The following is a 22,562-nucleotide window of genomic DNA, read 5'->3' on the forward strand; positions in this document are numbered from 1 at the left end:
CCCATTGGAGCAGCCCCAATCCCATTCCTACTTGCATGCAAGCAGGAGGGAGTGGGGATCCCTCAACTGGGAAGGGAGAGATCCCCGCCCCATTCCTGCATGAAAGCAAGTAGGAGTTGGGAGGCTGCTCCAATAGGCAGCATGAAGCCTCCCTTCACAGCTTAGTTGCTGGGGCTAGGGAAGGTGGAGGCAGCCCGGAAGCTGCATCTTAGAGCCCCTGCACCACCATCAGATGGGGACTTCCGAGCAGCTCCTGAAGCCAGCCAGAGCCAACTGCCCCGGGCTGCTGAGACCAATAAAGGAGATTGGCTTGATATTATCTTGTGTGTTTAGCTGCTGTACCTTATTCTATAAACTTCTACAAGTTCCTCTAACCAGCTGTGAAAGGCTTTCTAAGCACTGTGACTCCTAAAGAAACTCTGATCATTCTAAGGACTTTTCTAATCAAGTTTATTAAGATCTCATACTGCTCAACTATTTATCATGAACTCGAGTGCACTTTGTCAGTTTCAAAATCAATAGGGTTATGGGCTGAGTGTAAATTTATGAGCCGCCCACACCCTCCCAGTCTAAATGTTAATTACTTTGTTCCTTTCCTTGAATGTAGCAGTCAGAAATTTTATTATACAGCACAAGAACCTGTTCCTTCTCACCCTCCCACTTTTCTTCTTCTTTTTTGGTAGAATTGGTTTATCCAGAGCAGGGGTGGGGAACCTGTGACCCTCAAGGTATTGTTGGGCCATCAATCTCATCGTCTCTGAGCGCTGGCCATGGCTGGCGCTAATGAGAGACAACATCTGGAAGGCCACAGGTTGGGCATTCCCAATGGCAGCTGGCACTCATTAGTACTGACAGGGCAGAAGGCAGGGAGCCAAACAGTAGATGGCACCAACTAACTCGACTTTTGTCTCTATCTTCTTCCCTGCTGAGGCCTAGAAGGACAACACTGAGACTCAGGAGGAGGAAGCTGACAGGCAGCACCATTTCCTGCTCTGATTGTTAAGTAAGAAGACAAACAGGCAAAGGCAGGCTGAGGTTGGTGGGGCAGTGCCCTGTTCACTCTAACAGAGCAGCTTCTACTGGGTGCGCCAGCCTCTGGAAATGACCTGGTTCCTTGTAACCAGCACTGAGATAAGGGTTTGTGCATGCCAAAGCATACCAGGAGCTGGTAGGAGCAGTCATCTGCCCTTAACCATCTTGAAGGTGCTGTGCAGGGTTGGACTGCATCATGCTCTGTCTAGTTTACATAGGAACACTCTGGGATTACCAGCCTCCTATAGCCAACATGCTTAAATCTAATTAATGCATGAAGGGGTTAATGCCATAGAGTAAGCTGTCCTGCCAGGCTTAGTTAGGCAACTCCCCCTGACCTTGACAGGAAGGTAATCAAGCCTATTGTTATACCCCAGTCTACCAGAGAAGCTCGACATGCAGGCTCTGAGACTGAATGGCTCTTACAAGCGACTCTTGAGTTCCTGCACCAATAATTTAGGAACTTTCACCACTGTAACTAAGCCGAGTTATACTGCCTATGTTTTCTGACTGATGTATGGAAAAGAACATGAACCTGACCTTTGAAGAGTTTGTAAGTAATCCAAATGTGTAGTCTTTTTCTGTGCTAGGAGAATAGAGGAACTTTGGAAGGAACTTAGAAATGGATATTTCAAAGGTCTAACACTATATATTTCCACTCTTTTCCTTGCCCCTCTGCACCTGCAGTTGCCACTAGCAAACCACATCATATTCTGTTATATACCCATGACTGGTTGTCCTGGATTAGTACCCATTCCCTGATTTATATACACCCCTCCCCAGTGAAAGGTAATATTTCATTAAAAAGGGACATATTTTCCAGATGAGAGTAGAGAATTGAGTTGCACAGGGGACAGTATCTGGGCACCTTTAACCGATTAGGTTTCTACACTGGGAGTATATGGAAGATTTAATAAGTTTACAGGTGTGAGAGTGAATGTGAGAAAGAGAGAAATGGATTTCATAAAGACCAAGGAACACTGCTTTAGCAAGTTATTGACTTCCGCAAGGGTTGGATCACATCCTAAATGGGAACATAATGTCATTAGCTAAAGTGCTGAAATGCAGTCCTTTGACATTCTGTACACAAATGTCTCACAAAGGCGATTTTCTTAGATGGTAATTATTATAAGATCAGCTGGGGAAAAGATCAAGGTTGCGGTATGGAACACATATGCACTAGTGAAACAGTAATTATTTTATCAGGAACATGGTGATAGAAATGCGCCTAGCACAGCAGACCAAGGGGCTGTTCCAATGCAATGGTAGGAAGGAAGCCAGAGAGCCACGTTCTGCTTGGTATTTCTCAGCAAAATGAAATGCTCAAAAACGTGCAGCAAATGGCCTCGTGCATTTGTCAAAGTGGGCTTTATCCCAAAGAATGTTCATACCACAGTATAATACACGAGCCTCAGAACTCTTCATGATTTTATGCTACACTGTTCCACTTAATAGCATTTAATAGGTCACAACTTTTTCTCATCCACCCTCAAACAAATCTGGATGTCAGAACATCCAAGTGTCCCTATTTTCCAAGGACAGTCCTGGATTTACAGTCCCAGTTTCTGATTTGATCCCAGAATGTCCCACTTTTCCTTGTTGTTGTTGTTGTTTAGTCGTGTCCGACCTTCGTGACCCCATGGACAAGAGCACGCCAGGCACTCCTGTCTTCCACTGCCTCCCGCGGTTTGGTCAAACTCATGTTCGTAGCTTCAAGAACACTGTCCAACCATCTTGTCCTCTGTCGTCCCCTTCTCCTAGTGCCCTCAATCTTTCCCAACATCAGGGTCTTTTCCGTGTTAGATAACTCTCTCTCTCTCTCAAGCACAACAGAGGAGAGGAAAGCTAATGCATCTTTGTGAACGGATGTAGCAGAAAGAAGTACAGAAGTTGATGTTCTCCCAAAGAAGCAGTAAGGAGAAGTCTGCTGAAAGGAGGAAGTGGAAACCTCTCAGAAGGAACCACATGGCCTAGATGGGTCACATACAGAAGGCTGAGTGCAAGTACGTACTAGAAAGAGAGAACGAGACCATTTGAATGTTAAAGGAAGAAGCTGTAATCTTCAACTAGAAAAAATGAAGCCCATGCTTGGATAAGCATGTAAATGTAAATACTTTGCACCCTTCGTTAGTTCTGCAAGTAAAGGCATTTTGCATTAACAAGGTGTGATGAAAGTCCTTTACTTTCCGTCTTTATTGTGCAAGCTACTTCTCAGCTTTGTTGTTGTTTAGTCATTTAGTCGTGTCCGACTCTTCGTGACCCCATGGACCATAGCACGACAGGCACTCCTGTCTTCCACTGCCTCCCGCAGTTTGGTCAAACTCATGTTTGTAGCTTCAAGAACACTGTCCAACCATCTCATCCTCTGTCGTCCCCTTCTCCTAGTGCCCTCCATCTTTCCCAACATCAGGGTCTTTTCCAAGGATTCTTCTCTTCTCATGAGGTGGCCAAAGTATTGGAGCCTCAGCTTCACGATCTGTCCTTCCAGTGAGCACTCAGGGCTGATTTCCTTCAGAATGGATAGGTTTGATCTTCTTGCAGTCCATGGGACTCTCAAGAGTCTCCTCCAGCACCATTTCCCCTCTTTTCCTTAGGACACCCCTATTTTCATTAGAAACGTGTTGGAGGGGGTGGAGTTATGTGACCCCCGAGCCCAAGGAGATAAGTAACTAGACAACCTTTAGAAGACATCTGAAGGCAGCCCTGTAAAGGGAAGGTTTTTTTTTAATGTTTAATGTTTTATTTTGTTTTTATATATGTTGGAAGCCACCCAGAGTGGCTGGGGTAACCCAGTCAGATGGGCAGGGTATTATTATTGAATAGGACATCCCTATTTTCATCGGAGAATTGTTGGAAGTTATGGGATGTCTTGGATAGTATGGAAAAGAGCAATTCAAGATAACTTGCGAGATGGTGGGCAGGTCCATACACAGGTGGGGGGCAGTTGGGTACACTTGCCCCAGGCCTCAGAGGGCTAAACTGGTTAGGGGGGCCCCAACAAGTACCAGCTGCTTTTCTGTTTGAGTTTATAACTTCATTCTAACAAGACTCCTGCCCCACTTCTCAGACAATCTCTGCACGGGCTGGGTCAGTTATTCCAGCAATCCTGGAAGCAGAGTGCCATACTTGACTCTGAGGTGGGAGAGAGGAGAAGATGGCTTATTTCAATCCGTTTCCCGCCGCTATCCTGGATTGTAGATATCCCGTAAATTCCCCAGGTTTCAAAGCAGCTCCTCTCTCTCCCTGCTGGCCAGGGAGGCTCCACTCGGCGCCTCCCCCCACGAGCGAGCAGCCAGCCGCCGCCCGATAAAATGCCTCACTCCGCGGCTGGCTGCTCGCTCACTTGCCGATTGCTGCTGGAAATCACCTCTGTGCATGCCCGGGCATACACAGAACTGATTTCTGGTGCCGCTCTGCCCATGTCTGGGCACCGGAAATCGCTTCTGCGCATGTCCAGACATGCTCAGAAGCGATTTCCAGTGCCCCGGACATGAGCAGCGCCAGCAGCAATCGGCAAGTGAGCGAGCAGCCAGCCACTGAGTGAGGCGTTTTATCGGGCTGATCCCTCATTTTCCAGTCCATACGTTGACAGCTACGGTGTGTGTGTGTTTGGATCAAATTAGCAAGATTGATTCAATGCTGTTGGCGGGTTCTTGTTGTTGTCTTGTTGGGCTGTGTATGTGAAAAAGGGGAGCAATATCAGGGTGAAGGCGTCTTCTTCTATTTGTCCCCATGTCAGATTTAGTTTGTTGGTTAGCTTTTCTAATAAGGCTGTTTCCCATACTATCTGATACCATTAGTCCTTGCCCGTGATGGCCAAACTTGGCCCTCCAGCTGTTTTGGGACTACAGCTCCCATCATCCCTAGCTAACAGGACCAGTGGTCAGGGATGATGGGAATTATAGTCACAAAATAGCTGGAGGGCCAAGTTTGGCCATCACTGGTCTATGCTTACTTCTGGCAGGTCTCTCCAGTATCTGGCTATGATGCTTCTGGCTGCTGAGAGTAGATGGGTTATGAGCTCTTTATAATGTGAGTGGGCATTATTGTCTTGGAATATGGACAAACAAAGTTGAGTGATGGAATCTTTTCACACAAGAACTGGATTTTAAGCACATGGAAGACTTCTGCAAAAAAAGAAATCGTGGAAAATGGGGGGGGGCACACACCAAGAAAAAGATTCCTAATTAATGCAGGAATTTTAACATGGAAAAACAACAACCACCCAGTGAATTAACGTCTTTAATAACATGTCAGTTGTAGTTTGCATATTTATGGGATAATTAATTCCACAAAGGAATACATGATGTGTTCGAGGTAAAGGACAGGTTGTAAATATTTCACTTAGCATCTACTATTGAATATGTTCTTTAAAATGCAAGTGATAATTTGTATATATGAAAATTTTAAAAGCCCTTCCTTTTAGGATTATGTGGTGAGTTGAAGGGAAATGAAGCTTAGGGCAGTGGATGAGTAATATTAGATGCTACTGGCAAATTTGATTTTTACATGATAGATGCAGAAAGAAACTGCTGTGATTCTAATTCCACTGCTAAATGGGTAACATAGTGTTATTAATTTGTACAGAGTATGCACTAAAAAGAATTGTCAATTAAGTAGAAAGATTTTAATGTGGTGTTGCAGACATGATGGTGCTTTGGAGGAGAAGAAGAGAGACAAGTGAAATTGGATTGAAATTGATTCATTGTTTGTACAAAAAAATACCAACCTTTGCTATCCTTAGGGAAATGTGTATTAGAGTTTATCTGCAATTCTTTACTAAAGAAGAGGCACCATCAGACAGTGATGGTTACTTAATCTGAGAACTCTTCTACTCCTCACTTGAAAACCAGCTGGATCCATACCATGTACTTGGAGGGGAGGGGTGTTTAGAAATATAATCCCAACTAAAGTATGTAGCAGGGGTTTTTCAACTGCATGAATGGCATCTAAAGTCAGGAGCTGTGCTAAACCCTGATGGGCTGGATGGGTGTGTGTGTGTGGAAGGTACCAATATGACTTCAAGTACATACCCTTCAACATTTCTCCAATGAAAATAGGGGTGTCCTATTCCATTACACTGTTGTTGTTGTTGTTGTTGTTGTTGTTGTTGTTGTTGTTGTTGTTGTTGTTGTTGTTGCATTTATTTATACCCCATTCATCTGACTGAGTTGCTCCTTGGCTCGAGGGTCACATATCCCTATACCCTCCAACATTTCTCTAATAAAAATAGGGGTGTCCTAAGCGGAAAAGCGGGACATTTGGGCACCAGATCAGAAAGTGGGACAGTTTCTGTGAATCTGGGACTGTCCCTGGAAAAAAGGATCACTTGGAGGGTCTGCAAGCTCCCTAAGCTCCTCCCGCAAAAATAACTTTAGATTTATTGGGGGAGAACTGTTAAAACAACTTCACATGGATCTGGCACCAGAATGGGCTTCAGCCATTATAGAGTGATATCTCAAAAATGACCAGTAAATTGAAAGAAGTACAGTGGTACCTTGATTCTCGAACTCAATCCGTTCTGGAAGTCCATTCAACTTCCGAAACGTTCAAAAACCAAGGCACAGCTTCTGATTGGCCAATTGGCCCCGGAAACAATGCCGACAGCCAAAGCAGATGTTCGGCTTCCGAAAAACGTTCGCAAACCAGAACACTTGCTTCTGGGTTTGCGGCGTTCGGGAGCCGATTTGTTTGTCAACTAAGCCGTCCGGGAAGCAAGGTACCTCTGTAGTAGGAACTGGAGTGACGTCTTAGATTTCAGGATTTAATATCAGAAATGGCTTCGAACTGAGGCTGTTGAATTTGGAGGATAGAACCCACTCTAGAGACTGTGGTATACTGGAATCTGAGGAAGGCCAGGACATGTTTGGATTTCTGGCTTTCAAAGTAACCTGCCCTCATCTAATGACGGTCTGTGTACATCCCTAACCTAAAGATGATTTTTAATTTGGCCAAAAATACTCAGATCTCTTTATTCGTGGGAGAACTCCAAAGGGCCTCTCCTAACAGGCTTTTTATTGCGCATTCATGTCTTCATGCCGATATTGGGGTGCATGCTCTGGCACCGGGGGCGGAGAACAGGCAGGGACGTGGCTGGCGTGTGTCCCAGGGGCATGACGCACCTCCTGGGGGCGTGACATGCGCCCCGGGGGCGTGACATGCCACCTGCCGGGGCATGGCATGAGTCCTGGGGACGTGATGTGCGTCCTGGGGGCGTGGCACCCGGCGCGGTGGGGGCTGCACAGCGCGTGTCCGGGGGCGGCCACGATGGCACCCCCCTCCCCGATGGTGGCGGGGGCAGTGCACTCCCCCCACCCCCTGTTCCTCTGCCAGTGTTGGTCACAAATGATCCCACTATTAATACTGTTTATATAGAGCTACAATTAGAAACACGCCTGGAGTAGACAGTCCAATTGCTTCTCATATAACAATGTTTAGGGGGGGGGAGCATGGCATAATTAATTGTGGAAATGAAAGCAAATTGTCTGCTGTGAATTAACAGGGGCTCCTTCACACTCAGTCGGCAGTAACTATCAGGCCCTAACATGAAAATATTCAAATAAAACCTTACGTTTCTGTTTCCCTGTAAAATCAAGATGTCTTGTTATGAGCAATGAAACAGCAGCACGTGGACATTCTTGGCTAAACAGCACTAGCATTATTATCTATTATTTATATATTTAAAATATTCATTATCCGAAACCAGTGGGCAATTGTCCCAATATCACTTAAGTGTGCACTGCGGATATTTGTGGATGATGAATGGACAAAAATGCAGGAAATAAATGTATGGATATATATATGAATCCTGCTTCCCCTAAGAAACAAATGCAGCTCTTCACAGGTAGATGACTCCAGAACTGTGGACTTAAATTGCATGAGAAAGGTAGGATCTGGGGTGGGTGTTGTTTAATGGACTGCAAATCAAATCCACTGTTCTTCTTGCAGCATTGAAACAAGTCAGCAGAAGTGGAAATAGGGAGGAAATTGGCTATGAAGCACAGTGGGTCACCTTAGAGGCCATCAGCAAGTCTCAGTCTAATCTACCTCAAAGGATTGTTAAGAGAACATGGGGGTAGGGCGGGGCGACCATGCATGCCAACGTGATATTCCTATGCCATCACAAACGTATGAAAAGTGATGGCAACCCAACTGAGTGGGGAAAACAGAGACACTGGACTCAGCTACGTTACTCAAGAAACAGCGTTTTGAATGTGTTATAAACATGCAACACCAGATGGCGCCAGAGAGCAAAAAAATCTAAGTGATTTCCCATAGCGTTTTTTAAATTTTGTTATAATGATTTAATTTGACTTATTTATAAGGTTTCTTTTCCTGTGTGTAGATCCACCCACTGTGAGACAGAGGAGATGAAAGTGGTAACCATCTTAGAGCAGTAGTTACATAAAGGGGGGGGGGGTTGGTTGTTAACATGTACCCATTCTAAAGAGCCAAAAGGTATAAATTTTCTAGAGGGACAGCCATATTAGTTTCTTGCAGCAAAAGCATTGAGTGGAAATCGGATTACTAACAGTAGTGATTCCCTCCCAAAAACAAAACAATAAACCATGTATGTTGATGAAATGTACTCGGAGTCAAGAGTGAATTTCATGCTCTTTATTCAGCTCATAGTCATCAAGGAGAAGAGGAGAAGAAGAATGGCTCTTTTCCCAAAACCATCTGCTTATATACATTATTTACACAATGGGCCTTGCGTGATTGGCTACTTCAGGGCTACACCTGTGGGCCAATTATATTGTGGATTGACTTCTGCCTGCAGCCTGATTGGCTGCTCCTACAGGCCAATCAGGTAGCAGATTCACTTCTGCCCGCCGCCTGATTGGCTGCTCCAGCAGGCCAATCAGGTTGCGGATTCACTTCCACCTGGAGTTGGATTGGGTAGCTCCCGCTGTTTCTGAATCCTATTGTTCTAGGATTCAGCTCAGTACATAACAGTTGATAACACAAAAATCCTGGCATTGGCAAGCCAATTACCGGTAATACCCGTAGCATGATATTTTGAAATGCCACAAGTGAAATTCTAATAGTAGTTATAAGTCAATGGTTGCAGTCTCATATTGAAGTTCCTGTGTTCCTGCATTCCCAGTATCCTGGGAGGTTCAAATATCCCCTCCCTCCACTATTATTAATTAAATATAAATTGAATAACAATAGTGTTCATATAAATGTAAACTAGCTCAAACGGAATATATTTATGAGGAATATGCCGTAATAAAATTTTCTCTGTTTTCTTTTTCGGGTTCCAAAGAAACTGATTGTTCCATGTATCCTGGAAATTACCATTCATATAGCGAAACATAAATGATATGGAAATAATTCTTCTTTTCCACGCTAAAAGGCAAACCCTTAAAAGAGACGTTCCTTCTAGGTTCTGGGTCTCTCTTGCCTCCTTGCAAGGAGTGGAGGGGACTCCGTTGCAACAGAAAAAACAAAGATTTGCCTTGCTTTCACTGCATCCTACCGTCATCCATTCATCTCTGACCGATCATGGACTTAGGGGGCTCGGTCCCTTGGGGAGTCGGGCAGCAAAAGCCAACCACCCTTATTTTTCTACATCAGATGGAGCATTTGTCAGACGGGTGAGGTATAAATAATAAAATGATGATGATGCTCATGCTGGAACAGGATGTCCCTATTTTCATAGGAGAAATGTGGGGGTTTTGGGGGACGGGGGGTTATTGGGTTGTTCTTATTTTTATCACATATTTTGTGGTTCTATAGCTTGATTTTATTCTGCGAACCGCGGGTATAGGGCGGTATATAAATTCAATAAATTGTTGGAGGGTATGACACGGGGCCCGGGGACTGAGATCAGCAGCTGGCACGTGAAGCTGAGCTGCTCCCCTTGCAATCCCCCTCCCTCCCTCGGCATCGTCCGCCCCAAACGCGTAGCCTGCGCTCTTCGCCTCCCGTTTCCCCACGACCGCCCTCGAAAATTTCCTCCCGTTTCCCACCGCCGCTCCCATAGGTGGCGCTGCAGCACGCGCGCTTCGGCGCCCGGAGAAACGACGAGGCAGCTGCGTCCGGAAGTTGTCGCGGCATCCCGGAAGCGCCGCTCTATCTGCTTCCCCGCCCCGTCTTTCTGTGCCTCGGATCCTTGCCTTTCTGCCTCCCGGTTGCTAAGCAGCGGCGGCGGCTGATTTGAAAGCGCGGCCGAGGCGCCAAAGGGGAGCCTGCCGGCGGGACCATAAAAAAGGAGGAGGAGGAGGACGTTGGGGCCCGGCCTCGTCACCGGCTTGGATGTGGGGACCCGGCGCGGAGAGGGCAGCTTTGCGAGAGCCTTGCGCCCTGCCTGCCAGAGCCGAGAGCCCGCCTGGAGGAGAATGGGCACAAGGGCCGACCAGCTCCTGATTGTGGTTTCTATCCTGGAAGGTAAAGCGGGGGGGGGGGTGTTAAAAAGAAAAGTCAAAAGATCAGAGACCCATCTATGGATGCCTCCATCCCACCCATAATTTAGGGAGCTGTCTTAAAGTGAGTTGGATCGCTCATCCATTGAGAGCAGTGTCGCCTACACTGACTGGCAGCGGCTCCCAAGGGTTTTTAAGGCAGGGGGGTCTCTCCCGCTTCTACTGGGAAATCGGGGATTGAACCTGGGCGACGTGGTTCAAGCTGTGAGCCCCCATGTAAGGTGGCTGTTTTATCCTCCTTTACTCCTTTACTTGTGGGCATGGGCATAGCCAGGATTTGTTTAAGGGGGGAGGGACAGGCTTTATTATTATATTTTCTTCTTCTTTGGTGGTCACTTGTAGCCAAGCAAGATTGTCTTCCATAAATACGGTCTTAACAGTGAGTCCGTAAGTGACTGTGGAGGCCAGTTCTGGATCCACGCATCCTTCCACAGTGGGGACATAGGTTTCCGGGTGGGAATTGATCAGGGTTAGGGTTTGCCAAATGTGCCTTCCTCTTAGTGTGTTTCTCCCTTTTGTCCTGAGTTCGAGCGTCTTCAAAGCCCATGACACCTTTGGTAAAGGCTGTTCTCCAATTGGAGCGCTCACAGGCCAGTGTTTCCCAGTTGTCGGTGTTTATCCTACATTTTTAAAGATTTGCCTTGAGAGAGTCTTTAAACCTCTTTTGTTGACCACCAGCATTACGCTTTCCATTTTTAAGTTTGGAGTAGAGTAGTTGCTACCGCCCTATATACCCAGAGGTCTCAGGGCAGTTCACAGAACAAAATCAAAATATAAAAGCACAGTATTTGGAATCAAACTAAAAACAACCACCAAATAGCACACACACACCCCATAGCTGTCTATTTTTCCATTTTCTCGCGAGGAAGCCTATTCAGCATAAGGGAATGACCCTTTAAAAAAGGAAGAACTTGACAGCTATGACACACACACACACACACTCCGGTAGGAGTGGGCAGAACCAAGTTATCTGTGATGCAATTGGTCAGTTAAGTATTTTTATTTATTTGCTTGATTTAGGGGGACAGCTGCCAGCTCCCTGGGTACACCCATGCTTGTAGGGTGGACTTCAATTTTGGGAGAGTTGAGCCCCCTAACAGTGTGATTCTCTGCTCAGAAATAAGTCCCTCTTGAATTCAGCAAGATGTAGCATTGTTAGAGGACCCCAAGGATTATTAGATCCAAGCCTCTGCAATGCAGGAATATTCAGCTGCCCCATACAGGGATGGAGCCTGCAATCTTGGCATGGTGAGCACCACCCTCTAACCGACTGAGCTCCTAGGTAGGTCTGTATGTATAGGATTGTATCCTAAGTCTGCCCAAAATATCTCTTACCATGTGGTGGTTGGTTGTGTAAATAATGACTGTGGAGACAGCCGGGTGATTTTATATTTGGAAGGGTCTGATTAGGCACCTCTGTAAGCGGAAAGGTTTTTGCATGTTCTTGACACCAGGTGAAAGAGCTCCTGCTTCTTCTTTTGAAAATATAGAGTACCAGCGTTGCATCTTCAACTCATTAAGCAATGGAAACGGGTGAGAGCATGTCCGAGCATTTCTACAACTATTGCTAACCATCCCACTTTACCATCATGTCCTTGAGCTAACAACTAAGGCTTTCAGGTCCAAGGTTGTAAATTCTCTGCAGGCTTCAGTTTCTCGTTTAGGTGGCAGAGTTCTGGTGTTTACAACATAAAAGCTGGCAAAGGAAAGGGAGGAATTTGTGAACAAAGCGATCAGGTATAAGGAATTGCAGCTGTGGTATGTGTATATAACACAGTGTAACTTAAATAAGTTCATAGACTTAAAGTTTGCAAGATCTGCCTCATTTTTTTACTAAACTCAGGAGATTCAGTAATTGGCATACACAGAATTCTGAGCCCAGGAATTGGTTTTGTGTACCAGAATTGAACTAAACACTATGAGTTATCCTAAGCCTTTCTTCCTTACCTTTAAATGCAGTGTTTCCCAACCAGTGTGCCTCCAGATGTTTTGGGACTACAACTCCCATCATTCCTGACCACTGGTCTTGCTAGCTAGGGATGATGGGAGTTGTAGTCCCAAAACATCTGGAGGCACACTGGTTGGGAAACACTGTTTTAATGATTCCCTCCAGGTGGAAAGCTGGAGGGTCAGCATGCTGGCTGTCAGAAAATCAAAATCTCTTCCTATGAACCAAGCTATCACACAAGTGACTGCCAGTTACAACCCAGTCACTTTCTTGGTGTAGTTCTTACTCTGTGTAGTTCTTGTGCTCTGCAGACTGTGCACAAAAGCAGTTTTAGTTGCGATCTACTTCCCGTTTCTTTATGTGCTCTTGTGTTTGAATGCCAAATTGAGCTAGCTCTTTGAAAGATGTGTTTGTACAGGTAACCAAGGAACAGCCTTTGATTATATATCAGATTCTGCAATGTGCCCAGGAGTTTGTGATTATTAAGCAACTACATCATGTCTTAAATAGTACACTATTAGCTGTTTATGAAGGAGCTATCTAATAAATGTGCTTTCCCCCCCTTTTCCAGGGCGTTACTTTCCAAAACGTCCAAAACATATGCTTGTGGTAGAAGCAAAGTTTGATGGTGAAACTCTAGCTACAGACCCTGTAGAACATATTGATCAACCTGAATTTGCCACAGAGTTAGCTTGGGAACTTGACAGGAAAGCGCTTCACCAACACAGGTTATTCTCTCAAAAGATTTCTGAATTGCTTGAGTGTGTGCTTGCTGCATGTATTTAGAATCTTGTAAAGAATGGCTATAATAACTTCGCCTGAACTGTACTGGAAAGCTTATGGGTGTATTCCATTCCCCTTTTCTTTATAGCATTTGGCTAGAAAGAACAGATAGTTACTAAAAAGAGCAGTCTTAAACTCTTGTGTTTTCACCTCCAAAAAAAGTAACCAGCTTTCCTATATTTAACTGTTGCCATATACCTGGAACCTATTTGATAGGTTGGAAAATTTTATATGTCTTAGTTTGTTAATTGCTAAAGTTTCCTCATTTTTGAGAAGAAATACTTGCAATATAATATATATTAAAATATTTACTACTGTTTCTGATCATATCTAGGTGGTTTTATCAGTAAAGATGTTGCGTGTACCATTGGGGAGCCAAAAGCTTATATAACAGCTTCCAATGCCTAATTCTTAATGGTATTGCACATTTATTTCCTTGCAGATTACAGCGTACACCTATCAAGTTACAATGCTTTTCTGTGGATTCTCTCTCTTCCGCCAAAGAGCCTGTAGGTTACATTATACTAGATTTGAGAGTTGCTCAAGAGAAGAAACAGGTATTGTATAGAACTCGGCTGAAACATGTCACAAAAAATGAATGTGTGCTCCCTTATCAGATAGGCCAGATTAAATGGTTTTGATTTTCATTCTCTTATTAAATGGCAGGTTCTAGACATATTTGCTTATTGGGGTGGTAAATCTGTATCTGAGCTGTACCAAATATCAGCTGGTCGGTCAGTGTTGTTCACCTGGTTTCCCAAAGCTATGCACCGCTGCTGGTTACATGGAGGGGCAAGGCAGCAGAGAGCTTGGGACAGGTCGGGTGCAGTAGCAGAGTAGGGTGGATAAAAATCATTGATTTTAAAAAAAATATCAAAAAATCGATTGTTTATTTAAATCAGATTTTTAAAATTTATATCCGATTTTTAAAATAAAATGCTTTTGGAGGAAAAATATTTCTAAATATAGTCTTCAGTTTAAGTTACATTATACTCCAAAGGCTTTTCATCAGGAAATAAGGATTTGTTTTAAATTTTTCATGTGTGCTAAAACTCAGTCTAAGTTTTTTTTTTAAAAAAAATTGAACCACATCAGGTAACAAACATGGATACATATGCTATAATGTTATTGTTTTAGTTAAATAAATTGTTTAAATGGTTATTAAGGAAATATTTGTTTTTCTCCTTCCAATAAAGTACAGCAGAAAAGTTGCCCAAATATAAACAGCTTATTAAACCTCACCATAATTTTATAATTATGTGTCTATGCATTTCTAATAGTATAACCAAATCAGTAATTTTTGATATAACTGTAAAAACTACTCTGAAAATTTATTATTCCAAAAATGAAACCTTCATCTGGTTTTAAATATTAAGATTATACCAGCAGGAGTGAGTCTTTCTGTAAAAAAAGAGAGAGATTTTAATCAATTCTTACTGACTAGTGATTTAAATCAATTTGGTTTAAATCAAATCCACCCTGTAGCAGAGTCAATCCAATGCTGCTCCTGTTGTGCCCACTCTGAAATCTCCACTGTGTTGTTCGTTCCCCTTCCCTTTTGGCAACCAGACTGTTCCCCCCCTGTCTCTGTAGGCAGGCCAGTATTATGGAAGCGTTTAAATCTAGTGCTTGCATAAAATACCAGGACAGTGTATGAAACTATAACAACATTTTAAACAAATTAAAAACACTACAGAACAATCATTAAAATGACTGGGTACTCAAGAAAAAATTAAGCAACTGCATATTTATTTATATAACCTGATAACAAAACTCACGTCAATGATCTGCCCATTAACATGATTATCTGCCGCAGTGAAGGTTTGTAGCAGATAAATTTCTTGCTGTTATTTACTAAAGGGATTTAATGGATATGCCTTTGTCCACCATAGCAGGCTAAATGCAAATAATAACCTAAATAGTTGCTATGAACTTTTTTTTGGTGGGGGTGGGGGATGACTAGCTTTTCTAAACATTTTTTTTCATGGAGGAAGTTAAAATGAACAGATGGCAGCAGAGTCAAGTGCAGAATTATTCTGGATCTAGAAAGTTCAGCTGTAGGTGATAAACATATTACGTACTCTTGGAGCCCTCCATCCCCATACCCGGTATTAGGGTAGCCTAAAGCCAGTGCAGTTATGCCCCCTGCATCTAAACAGATTATCTCTGGCAATCATCTGTCTACTAGGGAAAGAGGGTATTACTTCTGTTCTCAGATCTCTGGATTAGGGCCGAAGTCTTGTCCTCTTTCCCCACCCTTTTAAAAAAATTAATTGAAAATTGAGGTGAGAACTGTCTATGTACACGTGATATAATTTCACTTCTGCTGTAACAGTATCATATGAGCACAACTATTCTTTGTCTTAGGCTTGACTTTAAATGTAAGATCTTGTAAAACGTAGCCAAATTGGAAATAAATTTTATCTGACGACAATGCTGTGTATATATAATTTTGTAAGTGTGCTTTCACCCAACTTTTTGTTTTAATCAAATCTCTGCAGCCGCCAAAATGGTATCCATTACTGAGCAATAGATACACAAAATTTAAATCTGAGCTACAACTCAGCCTAATGCTAGAAACTGATACTAAGGCATCCACAGATGGCTTTAAAGCGAAGGACGCACCTCCCAGAGATGTAACAGGTTAGTAGAATAATGAACACTTCACCAAACACTATTATATTCTGAAAATTTAGGGAATTCTGCAGTTACATCAAGTCGATAGAGATCCTAAAATATCCGGTTAGTATTGGCAAATTCAGTGTACAAATCCTCTGTATTCTGCTTTGTTTACAAATCCTTGGGCTGAGCATCTGCTCAGCAGTATTCTCTTACTTAATTCTAAATTCATACCCACCCTCATGGTGCTACTTTGCACCTGGCTCCAGATGGTGGGTTTTGGAGTTCCGTTGGGTGGAAAAACTTGATCCTATAAACCTGAAGTCTGAGAGATTTGATAGCTGATTCCTGACCGTTAAAGTGATGTCATCTTTGCTCATTTTAAGATATGACATCTTTGTGCAGTTAGTTTTAATTTTGTAAGACGTAAGATAAACTTATATTTTTGGATGTTTCTGTGTTATTTCTTAACGTTAACAAAGTTTCAGGGCTAAGAACAATTGAATATTCACGTTAAAAATCTTAATGGCCCGTCCTGTATCAGAGTGGTTTTCAAGGGTTCTGTTCCATTCCTTTGTGGCAAAGGTGGACAATCTGTCAATGTCAAGATGCTGTAGGACTACACTTCCCATCATCCCTGATGATTGGCCATGCTGTCTGGACCTGGAGTCCCCACAACATCAAGGGAGCTACATGTTCTCCATTCCTACTTTATTACATAAAGAATTATTTTTATATCTTAACTGCTCATGAATTTTATGTTATATTTTGTTATTTTATTTTCTCTCTATATATTTGATTATATTTTTTCTGTTTTTCTAAATAAAAAATAGTAATTAATTAAAGACAGAAAAGCAATGTATTCAGTTATCCTATTTTAAAGCTGTGGTCTATATTATGTTTTCACCTTTCATCTTTATTCTACGTTAAGCTTTCATCTTTACTCTGTATTAAGCTTTCATCTTTCCCCCTTATTTTTCATATGAATCTCTGTCCTAAAGCTTGTTTAAATTCTGTTGTGAAGATTAGTAAAGTACAACCTCAGTGGAATATTGTAAACAGTAAATTTCCTTGTTTCTGTCTCTGTTTTGTTAACTTATTCTTTTACTAGCTGTGTCCATCACTTCTGGGCAAGTTTGTGTAAAAAGCATAAGACAAATAAAACACAGGTGTTGGGTATGTGTGGTATAACTTCAGGTTGTACATATGGTTATTCTCTGGTCTTCATGAAACTGATATTATAAGCAGGAAAGTGAATCCTTATCCTTAAACATAGACTATCAATGCCAGCAGGCCAGACAAATAAAGTACAGTGGTACCTCTACTTACGAATTTAATGCGTTCCGAATGCACATTCGTAAGTTGAAAAAAATTGTAAGTCGAATCCCATAGGAATGCATTGGGAGAAAAAATTCGTAAGTCGAAGCAACCCTATCTAAAAATTCGTAAGTAGAAAAAATCCTATCTAAACCACATCCAAGATGGCAGACGGAGCTCCATTCGTAAGTAGAAACATTCGTAAGTAGAGTTATTCATAAGTAGAGGTACCACTGTATTAAAAATTGGAGCGTTAGGGTTTATATAGCTGTTTTCTGTCCTTTCATCTGCTTTGAGATGAAATCCATGTAGGTCAGGGATGTAGAAACTGTGGTCCTCCAGATGTTGGACTCCAACTTCCATCAGGTCTGGGATGATGGGAATTGTAATCCAGCAACATCTGTAATCCAGCACATCCCCCATCCTTGTTGTAACTGGGTTTATCCAGCCCCTTACTAGCCCAGTAATTAATAGGATTTCTTAAAGACACTGTCCTCTCTGAATTTCATCTCTGTATATTTTCAGCTCCCAATAGATTTTATTTTGTCCCGAATACAACTGAAGGCATTTGTTTTCTTTTTAAAGTACCTCTTCAGCTACTTGGGTTGGATCCCAAAAATCTTGCAGCAGTGCTTAACGAAGAGGAAGGATACCATCAAATTGGACCAGCAGAATATTGCAGAGACTACTTTGTTCTGTCTGTCACTGTTGCATTTGCTACACAGTTAGAACAGGTAAAAATGCTGATCCATGGTACCACTATCTGGTTTCGCCTATGGTGGAGCTTTCAGACTCTGGGTGGTTAACATGTGAAAAATCATGTCTCATTGCAGCATGACTTGGTGGGTCTCCATAACCCCATGATTCTGTATAAGAATGATTGTTCCCTTTATTGCTGTTAAAAATCTAAATAAACCTCAGAGTTACAGTGTTGCCCTAATAATGGGAGGAACTTGGGAGAGTGAGAAGGAACAACTTGGCTTCTGATGTTACCCATGTTAAATGTTAAATATTTAAAACTTGAATAGATGTTGGAATACATCTTCTTCTGATAATAGAGATGAACATTCGCAACTTCTTATGAGCAGTGTTGAGGACCTGTTGTTTGCGTTTTTTCCCCTCTTTTTTGTAACAGCTAATACCTACCACAATGAAACTTCCAGAACGACAGCCTGCGTTCTTCTTCTACTATTCACTCCTGGGCAATGATGTTACCAATGAACCATTCACTGATTTGATCAATCCAAACTTTGAGCCAGAAAGAGCATCTGTTAGAATACGCAGCAGCATTGAAGTTCTAAGAGCTTATTTTTTGGCTCACTCAAAGTTGAAGGTAAGCAGCCATTTCTGTTCTCTGGTAAACAAAGATTTAGCTGTTGCATCTTGTTTCAAAGTGTGTGACTCCTCTTCAGTCCAAATTGCTAAGAGACCATAAGAATTTAGTGTGTTATGGCGGATCAAATTTAAGGACTCTAACTGTTTATGCTATTTCGATATGTTGTTAATTTTATTACTTATGAGCTGCACCTTCATAAAAATAGAAAAACAAGGCAGCGGGCAGTGTAAGAACCTAATACTACAGCAATATCATTATAAACTGCTTGGTTAAAAATAAATAAATCTGGACTCAGTTTTTAGAAAGCTTGCTAGACTGGTAAAGGACAACCAAACCTTAAGGGCATGGCAGAGAGACACCAAAAGTACCCCACCAGGGGATCTTGGTAATTGAGGTACAGCATAAAGAATCAGGCTAGTCCTTAAAGTACATTGTACCCAAATTGTTTATGGCTCTGTGAATTAACACAGGAGCCTTGAGCCTGTCCTGGTAGGAAATCGACAACCAATGCAGTTCTCTCAGCAAATTAACATTGTTACCAGTAACCTGCCGCATTCTGCCCTAGTTGCAGCTTCTGGACCAGATAGATATAAGGGCAGCCCATATAAAGCATGCTACAGTAATCAACTCTTACGATTACCATTGCATGGACCACTGTGGTCAGGTTATCATGCTCACAGCTGATGTACAGTACCAGCCAAAGCTGGGAGAAGGCATTTCTTGCCACAGTTGTGCCTCTAGTGACAAAGATGGATTAAGGAGCACCCTCAAGCTTACGAAAATACTCCATCTTGGCCTTTCCTTCTTCCTTACCCTTACAGCTTCTGAATTGTGGCTTATCGTGTACTGAAACAGGACCGCTTGGAGCCTCTTGCTATGTTTTGACCTGAAGAATACAAGGTTTTGGAGGATAATACAGTCTGGGAAGATTAGGCAGTCTAGATAACCTTCTAAAGAAGGCTCTTTGGCTTATTTTATTCCAGCATCCATTACAAATACATAATTATTTTTAAAGAACATAATTTTTCCATTTGTATGTCATTGCCTGGGTGTAAGTAACCGTGTATGTACTTAATGCTCATTATAGTCACTTTCACGATACCCTTTTGAAACATAGATCCATCTTTGCTGTGGGGACCAGTCTCTTGGAAGCACGGAAATACTTCTAACCGGGCTGTTGAAGAAAGGAAGCGTGGAAATCCTTCAACATCCAGTAGCAATTGAAGGAGCATATATTCTTGTTCCACCTAACAGAGCCCGGCAAAAGCTGCCACCCGTCCCTTTGGATATGGCTCCCACTGTTGGGGTATCAGTATCTCTCCAGAAAGATAGCAGAGTTTCTCAGGTACAACTCAAATGTTCTCCTTTTTATATACTTTCAAAAATGCAAATAAAAATAGAAAATATGATTGTTATGAAATGAAGTTATTGATATTATTATTTATTAAATTTCTACACTGCCCCTCATCTGAGGATCACATGTTTAAACTAGGCACTATTGTTTCGTTCAGCCTCAGTTATCTTCTAAGGTTGAGCCTGAAAATGTGAAAAGAGTGTCATCTCCAATGCGTGATCAAAAAAGGAGTCCTGAGCCTAGTTCTCAAAATGTATTACCCCGGGTTAGCCATTCTCCTCCCATAAAAGATGACGCGACAGACAGTGAAGTGGAAAGTCTTCAGTTTGACAAGAACCCAAAGGCGCAGAAAAAAGGTAGGCAGCAAGCAAATGTTTATAAATTTACAGCTGTCATATCTACCACAAAATCCTGTTTTCTTTATGGTAAACTGATGCAAGGAAATGGGTGATCATTCACTATGCAGTAATGCAACATAAAATATTCTGAAGACTTCAGTAAGAGGGAGAGAGTTATCTGTGGTCCACCAGTGAACTGCGGGCGATGTAACGTTTTAAATTTGTGAACATGATGTGTGGTTTAGCTCTGCAGTTGAAGAACTGGGCAGATATTCGTCTTCAAGCAAATTGCTGGGGTCTAAGCACTGCCCCCTTTCCTTGTGAACAGAATGCAGGAGCTTAGCCTCCAGCCGGTGGCCGCTTTGCATGATAGGGCCAATGTGTGAAGGCTGCTTGAAATATGAACACCCATTTTTGGTATGCTATTTTTGTTTTTGTGTGAGAGCGGGGTGTGAGTGCGTACGGTATTTTTTAATCAGGTTAGCCAGATTGATTTGTATGCTGTCAGGGGATTCTTCTTGTTGTCTTGTTGGGCTGTGTATGTGATAAAAGGGAACCAAGCCAGGGTGAAGGCGTCTTCTTCTATTTTTCCCCGTGTCAGTTTCAGTTTATTGGTTAGTTTTTCTAATAAGGCTGTTTCCCATACTAAGTTCCACCCCCTTTCTAAACCTAAATGTTGAACTAGCTGTACAGCATCATAGCCTGTGGCCAAACACGGCTGATGACAATTTGAAGGTAAGCCACATGGTGCAGGCTGGCCCACGTGGCAAACAAATTCTCATTCCTGTAGAGCCAACCAACCACACCCTAACCCACCCCCAACCTCTCTCGCCACCAAGGAAATACAACAAGTGAATAGTAAGAGAAGCCATGCAAGTAACACTGACACAACCCTTCACACACACTAAGTAGAATAATAGCATAACCACCCAACCCCACCCACTCCCCCTCTTTCTTTCTTTCTTTCTTTCTTTCTTTCTTTCTTTCTTTCTCTCTCTCTCTCTCTCTCTCTCTCTCTCTCTCTCTCTCGCTCGCTTCTTAACTGTTTAAACCAATTCATGAACCAAGAACCTGTACATTGACCACTAATGAAACATATGTTGTAGATAATTTTCCACATTTATTATGCTATTTTTGTGATACGCAAATGACATGAGAAAACTTGGTATACTTTTTTGTATAACATTCTTGTTTATAAAACCCAATAAAAAAAAGAAAGAAAGAAAACTAATTTTTGTCCAGAAAAAAATCCAAAAGCTTCTTACTTTCAAGTATTAGAACTTGTATAGCAGGGGCTCTCAAGTACGGAATGTGTCAGCATCTGTCTTAAAAGAAAATGTGTGGTCTGCTTTCTCTTCAGCCTCGAATGCCCGAGCACCTGCTTCTCAGACTCAGCAGGCCGGTACCTCTGAATCTACCACAGGTCAAAAAATTGCTGTTCCAGCCGCATCCCATCACTTCTGTTTCTCAATAGACTTAAGAACTCTCCATAATCTGGATACTGGGTTTCCTGTCAATTGTATGTTAAGGTAAAGCATGTGTTAGATCATTATTTTCCCATTGCTTCCTGCCCCTTAACTAGGCACTGGTCCATGAGAGGATCTGAAAGTCTAGGTACACAGTGTCACCATGATCACTTCTATTTTTCCTTGTAAATAACAAACTTCTTGCTCGTCATGAACTTGATCTAAAACTATGGGTAATTGAATCTTTCTAGGAGAGTCTTATCCCTATAATTCTGAGGATAGGACACAGGTGCTGTGCACTGTACGGTAAGAGGGTAATCTCCAACTATGTGCAGGTTTTGTAACTTCCATTCATGGACGAGCATGTCTTGCCCAAATATTCCCTTTTCTTTAACCGGCACATTTCTTTATAAACTCACAATGCTGCCGTGGCAACTTGTAGGTTTTTAGCTATGTTTCTGGATTGAAGACCCCAGTATACATGCTAAGTTAGAAAGTTTTTACATTTTTTAAAAAGCTGGGGAAATATTGAAAGGAGTAACTTCATGGAGATTGGGCACAAGCATATCACTTTTGGCCTGAGTAATTTTTGTTGTTTAACTGGCCCACTTGGCCTTCTGTTTTATGGAATGCGATGTGTCCATTGAATGAAACTTTGTATATGAAGTCCAGGAAGAATTCTATGTTTCAGCTCCCAAAATGTAATTCTGAGGAGCACCAGGGAAAATCTGCAGCAACACATTAACACACACACACACACACACACACACACACACACACACACACACCCTAGCAATAGTCATAACGATGCCCAACTGCATCTTGTTGCTGGGCGCAGGATCACTGTCACACACTCTGCTCCCTTCCTTTAGAAAAAACAAACAAAGGGTGCAAGTCAGTCTTGCCTCTCCGGACGGATGGGGATCCCTTCAAAATGATGT

The 22,562-nt window shown here is 42.4% G+C and overlaps 1 protein-coding gene across 2 annotated transcripts in view; it reads left to right on the plus strand.

Moving 5' to 3' along the window:
* CEP120 (centrosomal protein 120) overlaps nt 1–22,562 on the plus strand; it is a 74,749-nt gene that overhangs the window by 28,933 nt on the left and 23,254 nt on the right. Inside the window, exons 1-9 of one of the 2 annotated variants that reach the window (XM_035099520.3) lie at nt 10,089–10,425; nt 12,980–13,136; nt 13,634–13,748; nt 15,693–15,834; nt 17,713–17,861; nt 18,263–18,460; nt 19,581–19,808; nt 19,975–20,173; nt 21,516–21,684. In XM_035099520.3, the coding sequence (XP_034955411.1) occupies nt 10,377–10,425; nt 12,980–13,136; nt 13,634–13,748; nt 15,693–15,834; nt 17,713–17,861; nt 18,263–18,460; nt 19,581–19,808; nt 19,975–20,173; nt 21,516–21,684 (1,406 nt within the window). In that variant the 5' untranslated portion in view covers nt 10,089–10,376. Of the gene's footprint in view, nt 1–10,088; nt 10,426–12,979; nt 13,137–13,633; nt 13,749–15,692; nt 15,835–17,712; nt 17,862–18,262; nt 18,461–19,580; nt 19,809–19,974; nt 20,174–21,515; nt 21,685–22,562 lie in introns of those variants that run through there. The other variant, XM_088652707.1, reaches the window with a different exon arrangement.

The sequence above is a fragment of the Zootoca vivipara genome, chromosome 10 (genome assembly GCF_965207765.1).
Source record: "Zootoca vivipara chromosome 10, rZooViv2.hap1.1, whole genome shotgun sequence".
Lineage (NCBI taxonomy): Eukaryota > Metazoa > Chordata > Lepidosauria > Squamata > Lacertidae > Zootoca > Zootoca vivipara.